Source organism: Sceloporus occidentalis, unplaced genomic scaffold (assembly GCF_023333645.1).
Source record: "Sceloporus occidentalis isolate IW3139 unplaced genomic scaffold, rSceOcc1.0.p SCAF_4, whole genome shotgun sequence".
NCBI classification, from domain to species: domain Eukaryota; kingdom Metazoa; phylum Chordata; class Lepidosauria; order Squamata; family Phrynosomatidae; genus Sceloporus; species Sceloporus occidentalis.
This window is the reverse complement of record NW_028316984.1, coordinates 2,417,104-2,437,381: the sequence shown is the minus strand read 5'-3', so window position 1 is coordinate 2,437,381 and position 20,278 is coordinate 2,417,104. Positions and strand designations below refer to the sequence as shown.

The 20,278-nt window shown below is 40.0% G+C and overlaps 2 protein-coding genes across 6 annotated transcripts in view; both read right to left on the bottom strand.

Annotated features, from left to right (window-relative positions):
- Positions 1 to 4,934, bottom strand: part of SPATS1 (spermatogenesis associated serine rich 1) — a 32,551-nt gene extending 27,617 nt beyond the window's left edge. For 2 of the 3 annotated variants that reach the window (XM_089519083.1, XM_089519084.1), the window contains exon 1: positions 4,854 to 4,934. Coding sequence is in view for 1 of the 3 variants with exons in the window: in XM_089519085.1 (XP_089375211.1) it covers positions 4,854 to 4,899 (46 nt within the window). In the remaining 2 variants the exon portion in view is untranslated. The remainder of the gene's footprint in view (positions 1 to 4,853) is intronic. The other variant, XM_089519085.1, reaches the window with a different exon arrangement.
- The window catches only part of LOC149313420 (protein eva-1 homolog A-like), a 66,484-nt gene continuing 49,742 nt past the window's right edge, over positions 3,537 to 20,278 (bottom strand). Inside the window, exons 2-3 of one of the 3 annotated variants that reach the window (XM_089519088.1) lie at positions 15,874 to 16,042; positions 3,537 to 5,064 (exon numbers count right to left, since the gene is read on the bottom strand). In XM_089519088.1, the coding sequence (XP_089375214.1) occupies positions 4,700 to 5,064; positions 15,874 to 15,946 (438 nt within the window). In that variant the 5' untranslated portion in view covers positions 15,947 to 16,042 and the 3' untranslated portion in view covers positions 3,537 to 4,699. Of the gene's footprint in view, positions 5,065 to 9,035; positions 10,254 to 15,873; positions 16,043 to 20,278 lie in introns of those variants that run through there. The other 2 variants (XM_089519087.1, XM_089519089.1) reach the window with 2 other exon arrangements.

The window sequence follows — 20,278 nt, the reverse complement described above, 5'->3', positions numbered from 1 at the left end:
ATTTTGTGCACCAGAACAATGGAGATGTAGCATGAATAATATCCAACCATTCCTGTGTGTATCTAACTCTATATAGGGATGTCTACATATTTCCTCATTATTTATAGAGAAGTTCTTTCTTTGTATTATAGCAGATCTTACCCACCCTTCAGTTCAGTCTACCTCACACTTCAAAGAGAAGCACATGTGAAATTAATGTTTCTAATGTTTTATCCAGGGCAGTGAGTGTTGCTGAAGTAATAAATAGATTCAGTCACTTTACCAGGCTCTTGAGTTGACACAGTGGTTTGATTACTGGACTGCAACTCTGGAGACCAGGGTTCGATTCCCAGCTCGGCCATGAAACCCACTAAGTCATCTTGGGCACATCATAGGCTCTCAGCTTTAGGGGAAGGCAATGGCAAACCTCCTCTAAACAAATCTTGCTAAGAAAACCCTATGATAGGTTCACCTTAGGGTCTTCATAAGTCGGAAACTACTTGAAGTAGTTGAACAATAACAGTGGCCATCTAGCTGGAGGCAAAAGCTAACTGTGCTCTATTTCTTTTGTGACTTGTCCAGAATGCTCCCTGTTGGGACTTAAGATTCAGGGAAGTGTGTCATTTTAGTCAGCCTTTTTAGAATTTTAAAAATAACTTTTTTGTCTATCTTTTTAAAAGTCTCTCTCTTTAGAACCTTCCCCTTTCTTCAGTTCTCAATTTTCCATCCCATCTCCTGTGCGCCAATTTATGCTTTTATAAAAGAAGTGTCTTTAAAAACAAATGAAAACCACACCAAACGTAACCCTTTCTGAATTATCTTTCACATCTTTCTCTAAAGTAGCATCTCCCTCCCTCCTCTTCCTCCCAGCCAAACCCAAGAAGCTTGGGATTATGTATCAATATGATACAATGCTTAAATTATTATACTCCTTAATTAGTAAAATATTCTGACAAGGCTGCAAATTTTGTGAATGGCCTTCAGGATCGCATACACAAGCCCACAAAGATTTCCCAAATTTGTTGGGTCAGTTATATCTGCAGACAACTAAGCATTCAATTGGCTAATCCTGCACATTTTGACTCCCTGGCATGTTGAAGGAGTGGCGCAGTGGTTTAATGCCTGTACTGCAGCCATTTACTCGAAACCACAAGGTTGTGAGTTCAAGACCAGCAAAAGGGCCCAAGCTCGACTCAGGCTTGCATCCTTCCGAGGAGGGAGCTAAAATGAGTACCCAGACTGTTGGGGGCAAATTAGCTTACTTGCTAATTAGCTTACTTGCTGTTCATCGCTATGATCTTTGGAATAGCGGTATATAAATAAAACAAATTATTAATTATTATTATTATTATTGAAGTAAAATCCTTTCACATAAATAATCAGAAGTTAAGTCTCACAGAATTCAGTGGGAGATACTTCCAAGTAACTATGCATCTTGTTCCAGCCTGTGTTACATAATTGTGTGCGACAAAAACAAAAGTCAGGGCTACTTTGTTTGTTAGGTTTTTCCTAACTAGAAAGGAAAGGAGACAGAGGGACTGTTTACATGCACAGGCATACTTCAGTTAACAAAGGCTTGGACAAAGCAGCCTCTTTGCCGCCGCCCCCCCATTGCCTCATCCTCTGTCTAGCTTGAAGATTTTTAGCAGAATTGGCATGGGGAGCACACGAAGCATGGTAAAAGAAACAGAAACAGATTTTTAGTGTCAGGTTGCAGCAGCATGTCTGCACTAAACAATGCAATGAAGATTAGGGTGAGAAAAAGCAGAATTCTGCTCTAGCCAACCCTGCTGTATCCATGTGTGCCTGCCTGCAACAGGAAAGGTAAAGCACCAGCTCTCTCCAGAATCCCTAACTCAGAGGAGAAAAAATAAGCCTGTCTTACTAGCTCACCCCAATATGTTGTGTGTGGATTTAAAAAAAAAAAGCACAGATCTATAAGTTTGGCCACCAAAATGAAAATCATAAGAAAAGTGGAGGCTGATGAAAGAAGGTCTCTAGAAGGTTCAAAATGGTTTGTTTACTTTTTCAAGGCTTATTTGACTTGGCTGTTTCATTTCACATATACCTATTGTTAGTTTTGGATTTTAAAAAAATTCTGAAACATGTTGAACTGCTCTTCTTTTTTGTGGTGTAGGAACCTAGCCCTATTCGTTCTGTTATTTCCACCTCTGGTACCAAAGTTTCTGTTAAAGAAATAATATCCAAGAACACATCTTCCTCATTAACTGAGGGATGTCTCTACTATTTTGGAAGTATACACACTAAAAACAAAACATTTGGTTCCATGTTTCATCATTTTTCAGACAGAATAAAGAGGTATATGTGTCCTACCCATAATGAAAAGCAAACACTGAGCCCAAAACTATTTATATGTTTCTACTCTAAAAGCACAAAAAATACAGTGACCAGTCTACAAAAATATTTTGTTTGTTTTAAAGGGAACTACAGTAATGTTAATTTACAGAAATCATTAGTTTAAGCTTAGGAAATGACAAAGCATCTAACTGAAGGCTGGCGGGGAGGGCTGCGCAATCCAGTATGAAGCGAGTCTTGGATTTTGTGAAATCCCCTTTGGGCTTGAATCTGGGCCTTTTAAGGGTTAATTTTCATCTTGCAGTTTCAGGAAGGGGGAAAAGATGCCTCATTAACTCACAGGAATTTTTGTCAGAATATTAATGCCAAGGGAGAGAGAAGAGAGGCAGTAAACAGTTGTATCACCTTGATATTTCAAGAAGCAGTGAACAAAGGGGGAAGGGTGCACAACCTGGCTTCTAGAAGCAATGACTTGGACCAATTGCATATATATTGTATATTCTTAAAGCTGAAGGAGTCTGATCCAAATCTAGTGAATTCTGGCAGGGCTGATCTTCGAGCTGCTTGGATCATTAATAAAACTGACATGCTGAAACAGTAATTCATCATTAACAGGATTAATCAGCTGGGCAATTTTGTAGCAATTGTGGAGAATGGTTAGGAAGATCATTTGTGTTTACTGCAAGAAAGCATCTACCCAAAACTGAGGTTCAGGATTAAAAAAAAACAGGAGGAGAGGAGAGTTTAACATTTAACATTTCTTTATCCTTGCATGCCATTTTGACCTTTCCTGGGCTGTGTCCAGGCAGACAGCCTCTAGTCTAGCACTACCAGTGGAAAGGCACATGCAACTATATTCTCTCTTTCTCTGCTGACCAGAAGGTTGTTGTTTTTATGGCAAGAAAAAGGATGGAAAAGAGGCTGAGAAATCACAGGAGTATGACCCGTGGAAGACAATGGTATCTAGACACAGACATACACACACTCCCAGTAACATTTTATGTTTGAGTCATGCTGACTGTAGAATTAAAGCCTTGTCTGGGGCCATTTCTCTCTCTCTTAAGAATACATGTATAAAATGTAATGCACCACAGCTTCTTTAAAAACTGTAATTTACTATTAATAAGGCACATCACTGTGCAGAATTTTTAAAACTGTGTGTGTAAGCGCAAGCACACACACACACACACACACACACTCAAAACCTCCTTGAGGTTGTTAGTAGTTTATTCATCATTGACATAACTCCCATAATAACACAAGGGTCCTTTTGGAGGAAGGCTTAAGTGAAAAGCAAGCACAAAAGAGAGGAATCCATGAATTTATACTGGGGAAAGAATTTTTATCCCTGACTTGTCAAGAAAAAAAAATGCTGCCACTGAAGCACTTTTAAACAGTCTGCTTTAAATAACACAATATAATACTGAATAGATGATTTCATAGTGTGGGAAATACCCAGTTCTGAAGCAGCTTTTCTTTTTCTTATCCTGTCTTCTTTGTTGTTTTTTCTTTCCTTTTTTTCATAACTAGGTCAATTCCATGCCTTTCCATAGTCATAAGACGGTTACTCATCAAGCTTTTTTGCTTCAGCTCTTTTTTCATCAAAATTGTTTTTTTACTAATCTCTAGTAGATGCCTTACTGAAACTTAGGTGAGTAAAATTGATTCTTCTCAGATGGGGAAGGTATCCATGCCATAGCTTCCAAAGTATTAAGTAAATCTTTGATTGTTTATGTTCTCTTACACTCCTCAACAAACAGCAAAGGTAAGACAGGAGAAACCTCTAAGGAAAATACTCCTTGGTCATTAACTTTTGGAAGGGTAGTAATTATCAGGACGGAGGTGATTGTTGGAATGTTTAATACATGATATAAAGAATACTGAAAATGTCCTTATTCTTCACAACAATACAACACTATCTCAAAAAAATAAGTAATCCCCCATGATTTATCACATTTTGGGACTTTTTTGCAAAAAAACCCTTGCTTGCACAAAACACATTGAGTTTTGCACAAAATATTTTTTGTAGAAAAAAATGATTTCATTAAGAAAACAATGTATTTTGTGCAATATAAGCTGTATGTTTCATAAACAAATTTTTAAACAAGAAGTCCTGAAATGGAAAAAGGATGGAAAAATGCATAAACTTCCTGTAATCCCTTGTACAATTTAGGAAGAATACTTGTTTGTTTTTGTTTTTTGCATAAGAGCATGCAATAAACAAATATTCCCATCTCGACTTGACATTGACAGTGTCAATATGCCTTCAGTAAGTGCTTTGCAAAAGAAAGGAATGGATTACAGAACAGTTTTTTTTTCTGTTGGCCCACCCCACCACCCACGATTCCCAGCAGGCCTAGCAGAGCCCATGGCTGCAGTGCCAGATGGCAGTATAAGCTAGCCATTAGTAATAGCGGTTTAGGCTTCTGGTCCCTGGAATATCCGGCTGCCCATTCATCCATATTTCCCGGATGATGCGTTCCCTTTCTTCCAGTCTCTGAGCTCTCTCTAGCTCCTCTGCTGAGGTAAAAATGTTCATGTTCAAAGTCCTTTCAAACCTGCGGTGCCTTCGTGCAGACAGGTCAGATGTGGTGTCTGAGTCATTGTCGCTACCACTGCTGTCACTGTCAACGTCCCGTGACGGCTTTTTTGTAGATGATTTTTTGCAATCAGTTCGACAGGAGATTCTGAGCACTAAAGCCACCAAGGTCAACAGGAGTCCAATACAAATGCCAGTTACAAAATACAGAGCTGCTCGCTCAGGATTTTCTGAAAAAATGGAAGAGAAATCATTTGAGAGGGGAGGGGAATAAAATAATACATTTGTGTGGTCTAGGTAAATAAGCTCAGAGTATCTGATTTAATAACAGCTTTGCAAATTGGGAGTCAACATAAGCAGAAGCTGACCCGATGGCAACAACAAACATTTAATTTTAAACTTCAGGATGGAAGGGGGAGAAAACCTTGTAATAATATTAAGAGAATAGATATCTAGGAGACATTTATTTGTAGTGAAAACAATTTAGTGGCACCTTATTAAAGAGTCATACCTTTTATTTGAGATAAACCTCCCTGGACTGCAGTCCACTTCATTAAAAATATGTGGAGATATTCTAAGTTAGAATATTCAAAAAAAAGTATAAATTCCAAGTATCAAACCTTGCTTTTCCCATTTTATATAAGGGACACCATTTTGCCATGCCATTGTATTTAATGGGACTTGAGCATCCACGGATTTTGTTATTCATGGAGGTTCCTGGAACCAAACCCCAGCAGATAATAAGGGCGCTCTGTATATAAATTCTAGGGAGTGAGAGGAGAGGGGAAAGGAACTGAAATAGAAAGGGACAAACATTGATTCCTATCTTACGATAATAATGGTAGTTAGGATGTGTTACACTGGGTAAAGTTAGGTTAATTTAATATCCTAGCATTGACAAGCAGGTTAACACATCAGTTCCATTAGTGCAGAAAAGGCAGGATATACATCAAAATAGGAGGAGAAGGATGGAGAACATTTCAATTGATTTAATTTATTCATTTCAATTGATGATCATTCATTTCTTTATCTCCTGCCTCTCAGACTTTGGACTTAAAATGACTTACAAAAATTAAAACAGATAAAGATAAAAGTTCACATCACTAGAAATATATAAAAGTAAAAATATAATTAAAACTATTCATAGTATGTAAAATCAATTTTGGGGGGAAAAATCTGTTGAAAAGCCACAAATATGGACAATGTTAAAAGCTCTGTCTCCGGTAACAGTCAGTTGCCAAAGTCCCAACAAAGCAAAACAGTCCTGAGATATCTAAGGGCATCATGGAGGAGACCTATAGATGAACCTATAGAAGAATTCTTGTGCGTGAGCCCAATGGAACAGAAGTACAGAAAGTGCAAGCAGTGATAACAGTGGAACATGAACAGTGGCTATTAAACAAAACTTGAGTATAATGCAAAATTCCTGCATAGATGAACTAATTAAGACATATAATGAAATTAAAAGTCTATGTCCCTATTCAGGTCACAGGAAATGAGATCAACCTCTTGATGAATTCTTGATCAGTAGTTTCCTACAGGAATATGTCTCTGAAGTTATCTTGCTAAAATGGCAAAGTGGGTAAATGGAAAAGTTGCAGTAATTAAGGGCAAACCTCACACTTAAGGGCATATAAGCAGCAATTAGGACCAAAGCTAACAAAACTCCAACAGCCACTTTAATAGTAGAGAAAATGTTTTCAGAGAGTAAAATTTGGAGTGAATTTGGCTAGCCTAGAAGAAGAGACTCCTCCCTCCATAACTGTCATCTTCCAGCCTATGAGGGAGTTGACCATGGCAGACCCAGCTACATCAGCGCTAGCCTGGAAGAAGAGACTCCTCCCTCCATAACTGCCATCCTCCTGCCTATGAGGGAGTTGACCAGCCAGGCCCAGCTCCACCAGCTCCATCAGGGCTAGCCTGAAGAAGCAGAGCCCTCCCTCCAGTCCATCTGCCTTGGTCCAGGCCTCAGAGGAAGAGAAGAATGCTGGACTTGATCCCCTCCCCCCCTTACCATTCCCTTCTCCTTTTGTGTTGTGTCTTTTTAGATTGTAAGCCTGAGGGCTTGGAACCATCTATTATCCCCTCTGTTGTAAGCCACCCGGATTCCCAGTGATTGGGCGGCATATACATAAATCCTATTATTATTATTATTATTATTATTAATATTAATATTATTATTATTATGAAGGTGTACTTAACCCTTTTCATGCCCTTGTCTTTCTACTGCAACTCTCTAACAAAAGAGACAATCAATTGTTTTTAAACTGTGCATGAATGTAACGTTTCATTCCACTCTGTGCCCTCCTCACACATCCCCATAATGACATACAGAATTATCAGTGTTACAGAGGATGTTTTTTACATTTTCTTATGCGCTTAGGAAATATGGAGCAGTATCCTGTTAGTGACATACAGATATGTAGAATCGTAGAGTTGGAAGAGACCCCAAAGGCCATCCAGTCCAACCCCCTACCATGCAGGTACTCACAATCAAAGCACTCTCAAGAGATGGCCATTCAGCCTCTGTTTAAAGATCTCCAAAGAGGGAGACTCCACCACTTTCCGAGGGAGTGTGTTCCACTGTCAAACGGCTCTTACCATCAGGACATTCTTCCTAACATTTAGGGGCAACCCTTTTCCCTGTAGTTTGAATCAATTGCTCCAGGTCCTGTTCTCTGAAGCTGCAGAAAACAAACTTGCTCCATCTTTAATATGACACCCCTTCAAATATTTCAGCAGGGCTATCATATCACCCCTTAACCTTCTCTTCCTTAGATTAAACATATCCACCTCCTTAAGTCTCTCCTTGTAGGTTGTGGTCTCAAGACCTTTCATGATTTTAGTTGGCCTCCTTTGGACACTCCAGCTTCTCAACATACTAGTTGACCTGTGATGCCCAGAACTAGACACAGTATTCCAAGTGAGGCCTAACCAAAGCAGAACAGAGTGGCACTATTACTTTCCTTGATCTAAACACTATACTTAGAATCACAGGGGCCATTCAGACCACCTTTTACCCCAGATTAGAACCCAGATTAACCACGAGAAGTTCATATTGGCCCCGATCCTCCCACAAGCGAAAACGAGGCTTTCACACCCATTCAGGGGCAAATGCCCCTTGGCGCGGGTCTTTTGAAAGAGGAGTAAAAGCTGTATCTTTTGAGAAAAAATGGGTCCGGCAAATATGAACGTGTCCCTGATCATGATCGGGTCAAGTTCAGGGGAGGGATTTAGATCAGAGGGAGGGCGGAGGTCAAAACATGCCTCCCCTTTATCAGGGCAGAGGAGGAGGAAGGAGGAGACGGGGGAAAGAAGGAGGCCATGAAAGGCAGAATCGGAAGGAGGAGGAGGAGGAGGAGGAAGGAGCCGGGGAAAAGAAGGGGGCCATGAAGAGCAGAATTGTGAAGGAGGAGGAAGAAGGAGCAGGGCGAAGGGTCAAGTTCAGGGGAGTAATTAGGTCACAGGGAGGGCAGGGAACGGAACATGCCTTTGCTCTCTCAGACAGCTTTCTCTCTTTTTTTTTTCTTTTTCTTTCTTTTTTTCTTTTTTTTTTTGGTATTTTTATTTTGACAGACTATGCGAATACTTTTTCTACAGGCAGATACATATATAGATAGAATGTGTCTGCTTGTGCTACATTTACCTTTCATTAGCTAGCTCCTAGAATGGCACCTCACTTTGCAAGAGGCTTTATTTCTAAATTACTTTTTATATGCAAATGCTACAATGCGAATGTTACAAATGTTTCTCTTTCAATTTGGCAAATTGATACAGAATGCTTTTGCTACTGTATGTGTCTGTAAGGAATTCTGGGGTGGCTGAGGGAAAGCAAAGGATGCAGAGATGGAATTCCGAGGTGAGAAATTAATAATTGTTGTTGTTGTTGTTGTTGGATGTGTATGAGGCATTCTGGGGTCGCAAGGACGGAGGATGCAGAGATGGCATTAGATTGCATTTTGGGGTTGAAAACGGAGGCAGAGGAAGATCCATAATCTATAGTGACGCAAATACACACAACACACACACACCTGGAGGTTTTTAAATTTGACAAAATATGCGCACACAGCTGCCAGTTTTTTTTTAAAAAAGGAGGGGGGAGCACCCATCCAATTGCCCAATTGAGGTAGGAAACATCACCTGTGATGAAAGCGGAACTGAATTTGATTGACAGCAAAGGAGCCTTCTTTTAAACCGGTACCTGCAAATGTGAACTCTCCGCAAAGAGCTGCAATGGCATTCAGGGTTAAATTACCCCGATTAAGCACTTGCTTCCCGAGCGATTCGGAGGGGGGGGGGAACCCGGATCTGCCCAGTTCCATCCAGGGTAAACAGGCCAGTGGGAATGGGGCCAAAGAATTATAGAATTATATTGATGAAGACTCAAACTGAATTGACTTTCTTAGCTGCAGCATCACATTGTTGATTCAGATTCAGCCTGTATTCCACTAAGACTTCTAGATCCCTTTCACATGTACTGCCATCAAGCCGCCTTGGGTCCCTCTGCGGAGAAAGGTGGGATATAAATAAAATAAAATAAAATAAATAAGAAAGAAAAACCCATGCTGACTGTTACTAATCACAGCATTCCTTTCGAAGTGCTTACACTTGTATGTTTAATTGTCTGCTCTAGAATCCTCCCTGGTATTGATGTCAGGCTGACTGGGCAGTACAGTCATCCCTCCAGATTTGCTGACTTCCCATTTGTGGTCTTTGAATTTCTGCATACAGGAAAACGCGAGAACACACAGCCATTATTTTCAATGGGGGCTTCCCATGAATCAGGAGGGACAACTGTAATTATTTGGGCCCTCTTTTTTTCCTGTTTTTTTATGATGGAGACAACTTTTGTCCTCCTTTCATCTGCTGGGATCTCTCCTACTCCCCAGAAATTCTCAAAGATGATTGATAGCAGTTCTGAGATTACTTTTGGCAGTTCTGTTAATACCCTTGGATGTAGTTCATCTGGTCCTGGCTTGAATTCATTTAGATTAACCAGATATTCCTGTACTACCGCTTTACTTATTCTGTGCTGCATTTCCCCTACTCCATCATCTGGTCTTCCCCAGGTTGAGCACTGTTCTCCATTTCAGAGAAGATAGAGGCAAAGAAGGTATTGCGTAGTTCTGCCCTTTCTCTATCCCCTTTTAGCATTTTGCCATCTTCTCCATACAGTGACCCTAGCATTTCCTTGTTACTCCTTTTGCTATGGACATTACCAAAAAAAGCCCTTTTTAATGTTTTTAACCTTTCTAACAAGCCCTAGCTTTTTCTGTGCTGTAGGTTTTCTGACTTTTTCCCTAGCAACTGCAATAGCATGGACATTTCTATGCTGCTTATCAGTGCACTTAAGCACTCCCTTTACAAAGTGTAAGCTAATGGCCCCCAACAAGCTGGGTACTCATTTTAGCGACCTCGGAAGGACTCTCGCTGAGGGATAATCCTTTAAGGAGAAAGTCTTCACCACCTTCAGGAATTAATAATCACCATGGAATCCTTGTCCACTTTCCTTTTTCAAATGTCCCTCTAGTGTGCACCAGTGAGTCTGACTTCTAATATCTTCCTATACTGCTTCTGTTAAAGTTGCATCTGGCTCCTTAGCATTATTGATCTTAACAGGGGACATAGCCTGCAGTGGTTCTATCCAATGAGAGGTAGGTAGCACTCCAGCAGAGACTATGATGCTGCCAGTAACTCTTTCTACTCCAGTCTAGATCTCCCCGCATGATCTAGCATTGTTTGCTATTCTGCCATTTCATCTGAGGTCCAAGTAAGAAGTACTCAGGATTGTATAAGGGGACTGTTACTGTATAATGATGATGGAAACCATGCTTCTTATTCCTGCTCCAAATGTAAATGCCATGCTTCTAGGGATTCCTCCTGGACGGGAGGCTGAAATGTAGGACCTGTCCTGGGAAAGGAGGAGGATGTAACTGAGGGAGTTGGGATTTCTGCCAGACCAAGTGGCTAAATGCCATGTTGTCATCTTTCTGCTCTATGCAACCATATCCTGCAGAGTGTTAACATCCTTCACAGAAATCAATTGGAAGCCCCTTTTCAAGACCATGAAGCAATAATAAAAGGATTTTCAGTGGATATCTCATCCTCACCAAATTAAAGGAACTTCTTTTTTTGACTGCACAAGTTTAGAATTGCAGTTTATGGCACCTGAGAAATTACATCGTTTCTTTAAAAATACCCAGTGTACATGAGAATGGAACAGATGCAAATAGGTTCAAGGTTGGTAGATGGAGTACAACAGCTGCCGCCTTGTTTTTAATGATTTCCATATGAATATACTTATTATTATTATTATTTATACTTCCAGTATAAACATGATTTCTGTGGAATTGTCACTACTGATAAGGAATGGGACGGTTCAGATTCACAGCCCCATTCAGCCATGAAGCTTCCTGCATGACATTAGAATATTAGGGCCCGAACAGACAGGCCAAAATAAATCTGCTTTGGGTCACTTTGGAGGTATGCGATTTAAATGATGCATATGTCCTAATAGGCAGGAATCCACACCAAAGCTACATTCCAGTCCTAAGGCCTGGGCACAGCTTTGGTGCAGCTTCTGGCCTCTTAAGATGTATGTTTCATTTAAACATACCTCCAAAGTGACCTGAAGCAGCTTTATTTTGGCCTGTCAGTCAGCCAAATCCACCCCCCTGATTTGATGTGAAGATAAAATGGGATAAGGGAATAAAGATGTTTCTAAAATTACATATACTGTATAACTTGCTGTTTTAAGTTTTGTAAATCTCTAATGGCATTCCAAACCACCAATATGACAAAAATGTGTATTATAAGATGTCCCGTTTCTAATGTATTATAATACCAGTTTTGAAAATGTAGAGACTATGCCCCAAGGCAGGAGTTCCAATGATTATTTTTTTAAGCAGTAACAGTAACAGACCTTTTCAAAGTTGTATGTATTCACAGGTGATAGATATTGCTTATATAAATGCATATATTAATATACCTTATAGGCAGGTGTTCATATTTTTTAAAGTCTCCACAATATTATATGCCACATTATGTAAATGCTGGACATGTCTTGAAAGTGATTATGAAAGATTCTTATGCAAATGTTCTTAAATGCTATATAGTTCTGGTTGGGAGTAATATTAACTATGGCCACAGTAAAGGCTACTTAAAAACTGGTTATGACTACCTTCCTGAAATGTTGCCATGATGATAGGATGAAATACAAATGATCCAGCTCAAGTAAAAGTACTTCAGTTTCAAGTTACAGAAGATATATCATAAAATAATGTTACCATGTAAATGACAATGTTTTCAAAGTGTTCTTCTCATCTCTGGAGACAGGTGGAGAGGGTGGAACAGAGCAATGCAAATAGAATGACAAACCCAGTGAAAACAAGCTGAAATTCATAAGCAATCTTCAAATAAACCATTTCATTTGACTTCCATCTGTTGACAAATATTAACTTCAGATCCTTCTTCACAGACCCAAACAAAATAAAATATATCGGATTTGAATGTATAAACAAACTACAATCACCTTCCACATTCGTGGGGGTTAGGGGCCAAGGAAAGTGGAATCATGAATGTTACCCCCCCACACACACACACACACCTGAATGATAAAGACTCCTCTCCCACCAAGAGCACCACCAATAACTGTCTTTGAAATCTTGAAATATAAACTCCTCCACATTTCCAATGTGCTTCCACTTTCAATCTGATGTTAGCAACCATGGCTGCAAAGGATCCACGTTCTCTCCTCCCCCTCCCTCCTGGCCAGACAAAGGCAACACCGTATTTTCCCCACTTTGACAAACTTTGCATTCTCCTTATCTCCAAAGTCTTTCCCCTCTAATGTCGGCAGCCATCACCACAAAGGTAAGGTACACTGTTGCTTTTGTCTGGCTGGGAGAGAGGGGGAGGAGGGGGGGAGAGAAGTTGGATCCTCCCAGGGGTGGCTGCAAACATTGGATTCAAAGGGAAGATCTTTGGAAATGAGAAGTTTGGCAAAGCAGGGGGATGTAAAATGTTGGTTTTGGCTGGCTAGGAGGAAGGGTGAGGAGGAGGGGGATGAAGAGGTAGATCTTGTTAAGCAACAGCTACAAAGTCGCAAATAGTCACAACCGCAAATCTGAAACACACGAATGTGGAGGACCGACTTAACTGAACAAATTCTGGGTTAGTGCTATCTCCAAACTGGGACATAGGCTGACAATGGTTCAGTTTCAAAAGAATACCCATTCTTAAAAATAGATGGTAAGCCATTTTGTATGAATACCAATGCTTAGCATTCATACATTTTAGAATTCTGAAAGCTCTTTGTATACATTATCCTATATAGTCTTAAATGGAAAAATGTCAGGCAGTGACAGTAAAGCTCAGGATGGGAATTAGGTGGCCCTCTAGATATTATTACACTAGCAGCCTAGCACAGTCAATGATGAGGAATGCTTGGAGGTGCAGTCCAACAACCTTTGGAGAGCTGCATGGTGCTCACCTATTTTGTGCAGATGTATGCAGAAGCTGAGGGGGCTGAGAAAAAGAAGCCTGCCTGAAGTCAGTAAGGGGCAAAACAGACCACCCAAAAAGTGTGGATCGGGGCCACCCTGGAACCATTTGTGCTGGAGCAACAGCAACCACTTGCACATGGCCTCAATCCAGCCCGTTGCAATGGTTTTGAACTGGCCTATGAAAAGGAGTGTTCCAGGGTGGCCCCGATCCACACATTTTTTTAAAGCAACCATTTAATGTACCCAAAACTTGCATGAGCAGAATGCAAATAAGAGTATTTTGCATAATTAGGATATTCAAATTAAATGTCCAGATTTGAGGAAGAAGAATATGGCAACCCTAATTTGGAGGGATGCATGATTCCCACACTTCTTGTAGGGGATTAGATTGTAACAGTGAAGAGCTCCTGTGAGGGCCTTTTGACTGCTGAGAGCAGCTCTGCTGGTTGGGGAGCAACACCTGTGGCAAAGGAAAGCTCCACTGCACCTACACACATAGGAAGCAGCCAGAACTGGCAGCAGCAGTAGCCAAAACAAAAACAAAAACCACTCAGATTGGTTTGACCTGGATTTGAATCTTCCTGGTATAAATCTGCTTTAACCCCTGAAGGAGGGCACAATGCAGTCCAACATAGAAGGAAACAGATGAACAGAATATCATGATCCACTCAGGAAGGAACTCCCTCCCGCCTCCCAACCTCCCATGCTGTGTACCATGGTCTTGTGTGGTGACTCTTGATGAAGTGGAGGATCCAAACCACTGTTCCAACTTAGCATTGCCCCCCCTTGGAAATCAGTTCATCATCATCATCATCATCATCATCATCATCATCAAGCTGAAATGCCAAAAGGGAAACGAACTAAATATGGTCACTGCCAAAGCATGAATAAGTAATGAATGAGTAAGGAGGCCGAAGACCAGTGTAAACATACAACCACCTAGCTGAACTTTTTAAACAGTTGTCCACCAGTAATATGAGTGGCAATTCTTATTAAGATGTGAACTGAGTGCACCACCACATCAGGATTCTTTTTTAAAGTTAACATTTTATGCTTTTCCAGAAGAATAATCTTCATTTGAGTAACTTTTTAAACTGTTCAAAGAAATTAGCACTTCTTTCTTCTCTCTCTCTCTCTTTCTCTGTGTGTGTGTGTCTTCAAGTTGCCTGATGACTTATGGTGACCCCATGAATTTCAGAGGGCTTTCTTAAATAAGGAATACTGAAAAGGTGGTTTTGCCAGTTCCTTCCTCTGTAATAGAGCCCACAGCACCTGGTATTCATTGGTGGTCTGCCATCCAAGTACTAACCAGGACTGACCCTGCTTAGCTCCTAAAATCAGACTAGGATATTTAGCCCTAATAAAAACTTTCTGCAGAGAGCCTAAATTAAAAAACAAAGACGTCAAAGGAATAAACTTTTCTTTTGAAAGGTTTTCTTTTGTTTTGTTTTGTCTTTTCTTGCCAGAAGACACCTGGAGTGAAATGCAAGGCATAACAGAGATGCAGAAGAACAGTGGAACAGAACTGGTGGATTCAGTCATCCTTCATACATTCCAGTCATAATAATTTTAATCAGAGGTATTAGAACTGTAATTTTCACACTGAGAAGATGCTTTCAAAGTAAGCACATGTGAATGAGAACCAGAAGTCTCCATGCAACATAGCTAACATAAGTGCAGATTAAAAGGTGTGACCTGAGGATGTGTTTATTCAGTACAGTATAAATATGACATTTCACCACAACATCTTCAGCTGCTTAATTTGAATACTTCAGCTACATAAATCCAAAACATCTAACAGCATAAATACACACAGACATAATTAATTCTCCAAATTACAGGACAGAGAGTGTGCCTTGTCAGTGAGGAAACCTTTGATCTTAAGAGTAAAAGAGGAGCATTATGTTTATGGGACTCTGAACTCCTGATGATGAAAGCAATCCAGTTTTAATACTGTATAGTAAAACCTTAAATCATGTGAAGACATTTCTAATACTAGTAGTCTAATGGGCACATAATCAGCCAAGGATGGGACATATTGGGAAGTCTCACTTAAAATCTCACCTTAGTGTGATCTTTAAGTAAATCATCATCACTTAGCTGCAATCTGCCATCTGAAATACAGAGTTAAGAGCACTTGTTTGCCTTACAGATGGTCTTGTTAGGCCATGTGGTTGGAATGGTCAATGAAAATTCTGCACAATTACTATCTTTTATTAATACAATATATTTCTTGTCCTAGCCTAGATTTTGGTGAGCTACAGAAAAAATACCATACCATAGAGCTTTCCTTTCTTGATTTTGATTTCAGCCTTGTATTGGATTTGTACCTGGTGTCTTGCCAGTTCTTACACAGAAAAGAAACATTAAAAAATCACAACAATAAATAAGTATGGTCTTTTCTCCTTTACTGGTCTCCTTAGTTTTCTTCTAAAAAAGAACACTTAAAAAATCATTACAAGAAAGATGGAAAGGGATGTTACCTTCAGATACACAGAAAACAGCCTGGGTAAAACATCCAATAGAGAAGTTCACCTGTAATAAATGAATATGCTGCTAGGATACTGCTGAGCAATGCCATCTCTGTACTGGCACTCCCAGGTTCCATTGTCCTGTTGAAGACTCTCCAAGGGCCTCATCCACAGGAAGAAGCAAGGCTGGATGTTGAACAGTTAACAAGGAGCAGACTTCCTTTTCTTCTTCCCTGTTTTGGAACACAAACAAACAACAGATGAAGCACCTGGGATCCTAAGGCCCAGTGTTCAAAAACAGCCTTCCTTCTGCACTTGGAAATCTGCAGCTGGGAACCAAAACCTTCTCCGTGAAATGTTTTGGCATGAAGTTTGCTTTTTGACTTTAGCTGACTGCTCAAAAAAACACTTCAGGCAACTACTGTGCTTGCTTGCAAGCTGAGTCTGTCTTTCCTGAGTTTCCTTCACTTTTAAGTCACCAGTTTGACACACCCAGATGATTTATGGCAACTATATAATCAGAGGCCATTTTTCTTCCCTGCCCATTTTCAAATCAAAGGTACCTTTATAAGGGTTGTATCCCAGCAAACTTGTAATAACTCAGTGCAGCCCCCCAAAAATCAGCAGCCAGCCCATATGCAATACTATGATTTCTGCTGAACACCTGGCAAACAATCCCCCTTTCCCTCCAGTCTTTATTAAACAGAGGTAGGATCTGTAATTCCTTTTATGACCCTAAGTGGAGTCAGTATTCTTAAAGCTTCCCCCTTAGCAAAGAAGAGGTTTGCAGTGAATGTGAGTTAATGATTGGATTTTATTTGGTGAAGTCTTGTAGGTGTGGAGGCAGTTAATTTCTTGTGCCTGAAAGAGACCCTTTCAGACTTTATCGGTGATTTCAGAATGTATTCCCAAAAAGGAGGGGGGGTACAACATAGATTCACACACACACACACACACACACACACACACACACACCAATTTAAACACATTGTTCAAACACACAAACACTGGACACATTAAAATCATCCAACATAAAGTTAAAAATTTAAATATACCATTTAATTTCCTAGCTTAAAATTGACTAAGTAGACCAACTCAGCTATGAATCCCACTGGTGACTTGGACACATCATATGCTCTGAAGCCTAAGGGGAAGGTAATGACAAACCTCTCAACAAATCTTGCCAAGAAAACCCTATGCTAGGTTTACCTGAGGGTCTTCATGAGTCAGAAATGACTTGAAGACACACAACAACAACAACAACAACAACAACAACAACAACAACAGGTCTGCTGGAAGAGATAGGTCTTTAATGCTGTTTTAAATTCAGACAATACATTTAGTTGTTGAATTTCTCCCAGAAGGCCATTCTACAGTCTAGTAGTGACTGATGAAAATGTTCTCTGGGTGACAATTGTCAGTTTAGTTCTGGCTGGTTGAAATAAATGTCCCCCAGAAGACCTGAGTGTACAGGGCAATTATATGGGAGGAAGTGATCCTACAGGTAACCGGGACCCAAATCATGTAGGCCTTTAAAGGTAATAACCAATACTTTGTACTTTGCCCAAAGGTTATGTGCATAACCTCTAAATGATTCAGTCTTGAAAGAACACATCCCTAGGATCATGGACAGATTGGGAAGGTATCTATAAAAGAGAAGGTGAATGTATATGGATTTTACTAAATGGAGGGTGCCTCCCAGGTCTTCCCTAGACATTATTTCATGGGAGAAATGAATGCAGATGGGTAAGGGGTGGAACTGCTGCCACCTCTGACTTACTTGGGCTTGTTTGGATATCTGTACAAATCACTACATCAAAGGTTTGGGGTATCCGAAATACTGTGTGAAACTGAACATAATTCTTACTTCACTGAGTTTTTCCCACCAAGCATATAAAGCATTTTACAACTCTTACAAAGAGGTAAGCTCTAGTACAACAGCTTTCTTGACTATAAAGGATACCCGAATTCCATATGCAACAGCTTTTCTGCTCACAAACTGCAGCTTAGCTCCATGCAGAGTTTTTAGCAAAACTGGAGACAACAGTAGAAGAAGCTTATGGCTGGATGAACATCCTTTAATGCAACACTAAAGATTTTGATTAATTATTTTGGAAAGAAAAGGTCTGCAGGATTTATTGGGGGCAACATCTATCCTACAGGCCAAAGGGTCCCCGTTGCAGCTATACTCTTGAGAATTTTAGTGACTTGCTAGACGAGCTTTATTGTCTCAAATATGACTGCCAATAGACAGCATACAAAAGATGTATCTGTTTTGCTCTTCTGAGATATATGCAAGTCTGCATCATTTGTGTGCACCTTCTAGCTATCCTACCAAGTTCCAAGCAGGCAGCAAATCCAGGAAGCCTGAGTCCCCCCCACCAGGCCACCATAATTGATTAGCAGGTTTTATTTGACAGAGTGGCAAACAGTTCTTGTAGCCTTGCTCATCTGCTTCCTATGTTAAAATCAAATACTCATCCTATATTTGCACTTAATTCATTACTATGGAAGGCAGCTGGCAGTTGTTGCAGGAATTTATTTAATCATTTAATTATTTATTTTCCTGCCACTCACCATATGGGTCCCAAGGGAGCTTACAATATAAGATTACAATGACTGTGGTTTTATACTTGTACTCCTCTGTGCCACTCCCTTTCTCCTTTGAATTGAACAACTGAGTATTTGTATCCAGTGAGTGCACACACATGTCTGAGGGGAACCTTTCACATTCCTGGTATTATCTCCCATTATGAAAATTACTAAATATCTGGCTATAGTGATAAAAGTCTCAAAATACTGTAGGAGAGAGATGACAGATCACAATGGATGGTGTTCTACTTGCACCTAAATTCTTTTAAATGTTTCTCACTCATAAGCAACTAAATAAATTTAAAAAACACAGAAACCTATATTAATTCAAAACAATACCTGGCATCTCGTAACGTACCAGCAGAGACCTGCCTGTACATGTGAGTGGCATTTTATATGTACCTCAAATCAGTATTACCTTGAATAAAGAATGATGTTGCAGACGTCTGGGGAAAGGAGGGGCAGTATGAAACATGTTTGATCTTGGAGGGTGGTGCAGGGAAAAGTGTGTCACTTTGAATACCTCAAGGCTGGTTCTAACCGTCCTTCGAGAACAAAGAATTGTGGATGGGGTTCTAACCATATTCACAACTGAGGTTGATGCAGAAGGAACTTTGTAGCTCAGTTATTATAGACCTGTGCAAGTGACTCTAAAATTAAAGTGAATGATTTTTCACTCTTGTCCTTTTTAAATGCTTTCTCCCTTTGTCTTACAAACAGAATATCTGGCATTGAGAATCTTCTTGTGAACTTAATCTCCTGGCCAATACTACTTCTGTTTTGTTTTGATTATGTTTCCATTTATAATCTGACCAGACACGAGAAAATTCTCATGAAGAATTTAATTGCAAAATTAGTCAAAGGCAGGTGTCCTTTAACTGCAACCATTTGAACCTGTCCAGAGCATTCTGGAGACCTTGGCAGTTTAGAGTACATCAACATGCAGTTGTTGTGATCAAGAGATGAACATACATATTCTTTTTTTAAAAAAAAGTTATTATAACAATACATTCTAATAGGCAGGTGGGAGACATAAAAGCACACAGTCAATACACAATGGCAGTGGTTCAAAAAACTCTGCTTATATGCAGGCAAATTATGCAAATCAGACAAAAGAAAGAAAAGACGACCACTCTTCCAGAATTTTCATGAGACATAAGGGAGAATGAGTGTTTGGTCATAAATAAAATAAATGTTTTCCACACAGCAGTGATGGCATCTCTTTACACTTGCCTTTTGCTGCCCTTGGTTTATGTGTCCGTGTCTCCAATGCTACTGTTGACCAGACCCTGTCAAGTCCACTGTGCATGCTAGAGCCCCCTAATATTTCACGCTGCCTGGCAATTTTGATGCATACAGCATGAGTAAGAGGGGAATAAAATCTTTGTGCAACACATTTCCATTATTACTAGAAATCGTAAAGAGTAGCAACAGTTCACTGCAGCATTTTACTGGCTGATTGAGATGAACACATTACAAAGCTGTTTCCAGGAGCGGGCTATCTCCTGGACAGGTGTTACGAGCTTGGCCCCATCTTCAGTAGGGGTGGGTGGATGTGTGTGTGCCTTCAAGTCTCCTGTCAATGTATACATTTTAAGGGATCCCAAAATTCTATCAGCTACCACCACCCATTATGTTCTGCACATGTCTCACTGACTTACCGGCAAATTACAGAAGGGTTTAACTTGCTCTTTTTTCCACTCCTTACTCTGCAGAGACTTTTTTTTCCCCACCCATGGTTGATGAGATTTCTAGATACACACATGTGCACATACTGAGCAAAGACGTGTGGAGAGATAGAAGAAATGGGGTCTTTTAAGAAAACTTTTATTCTAAGCATGCAATCTTATACTAGCAAAATGGTAGAGAGCCAGCGT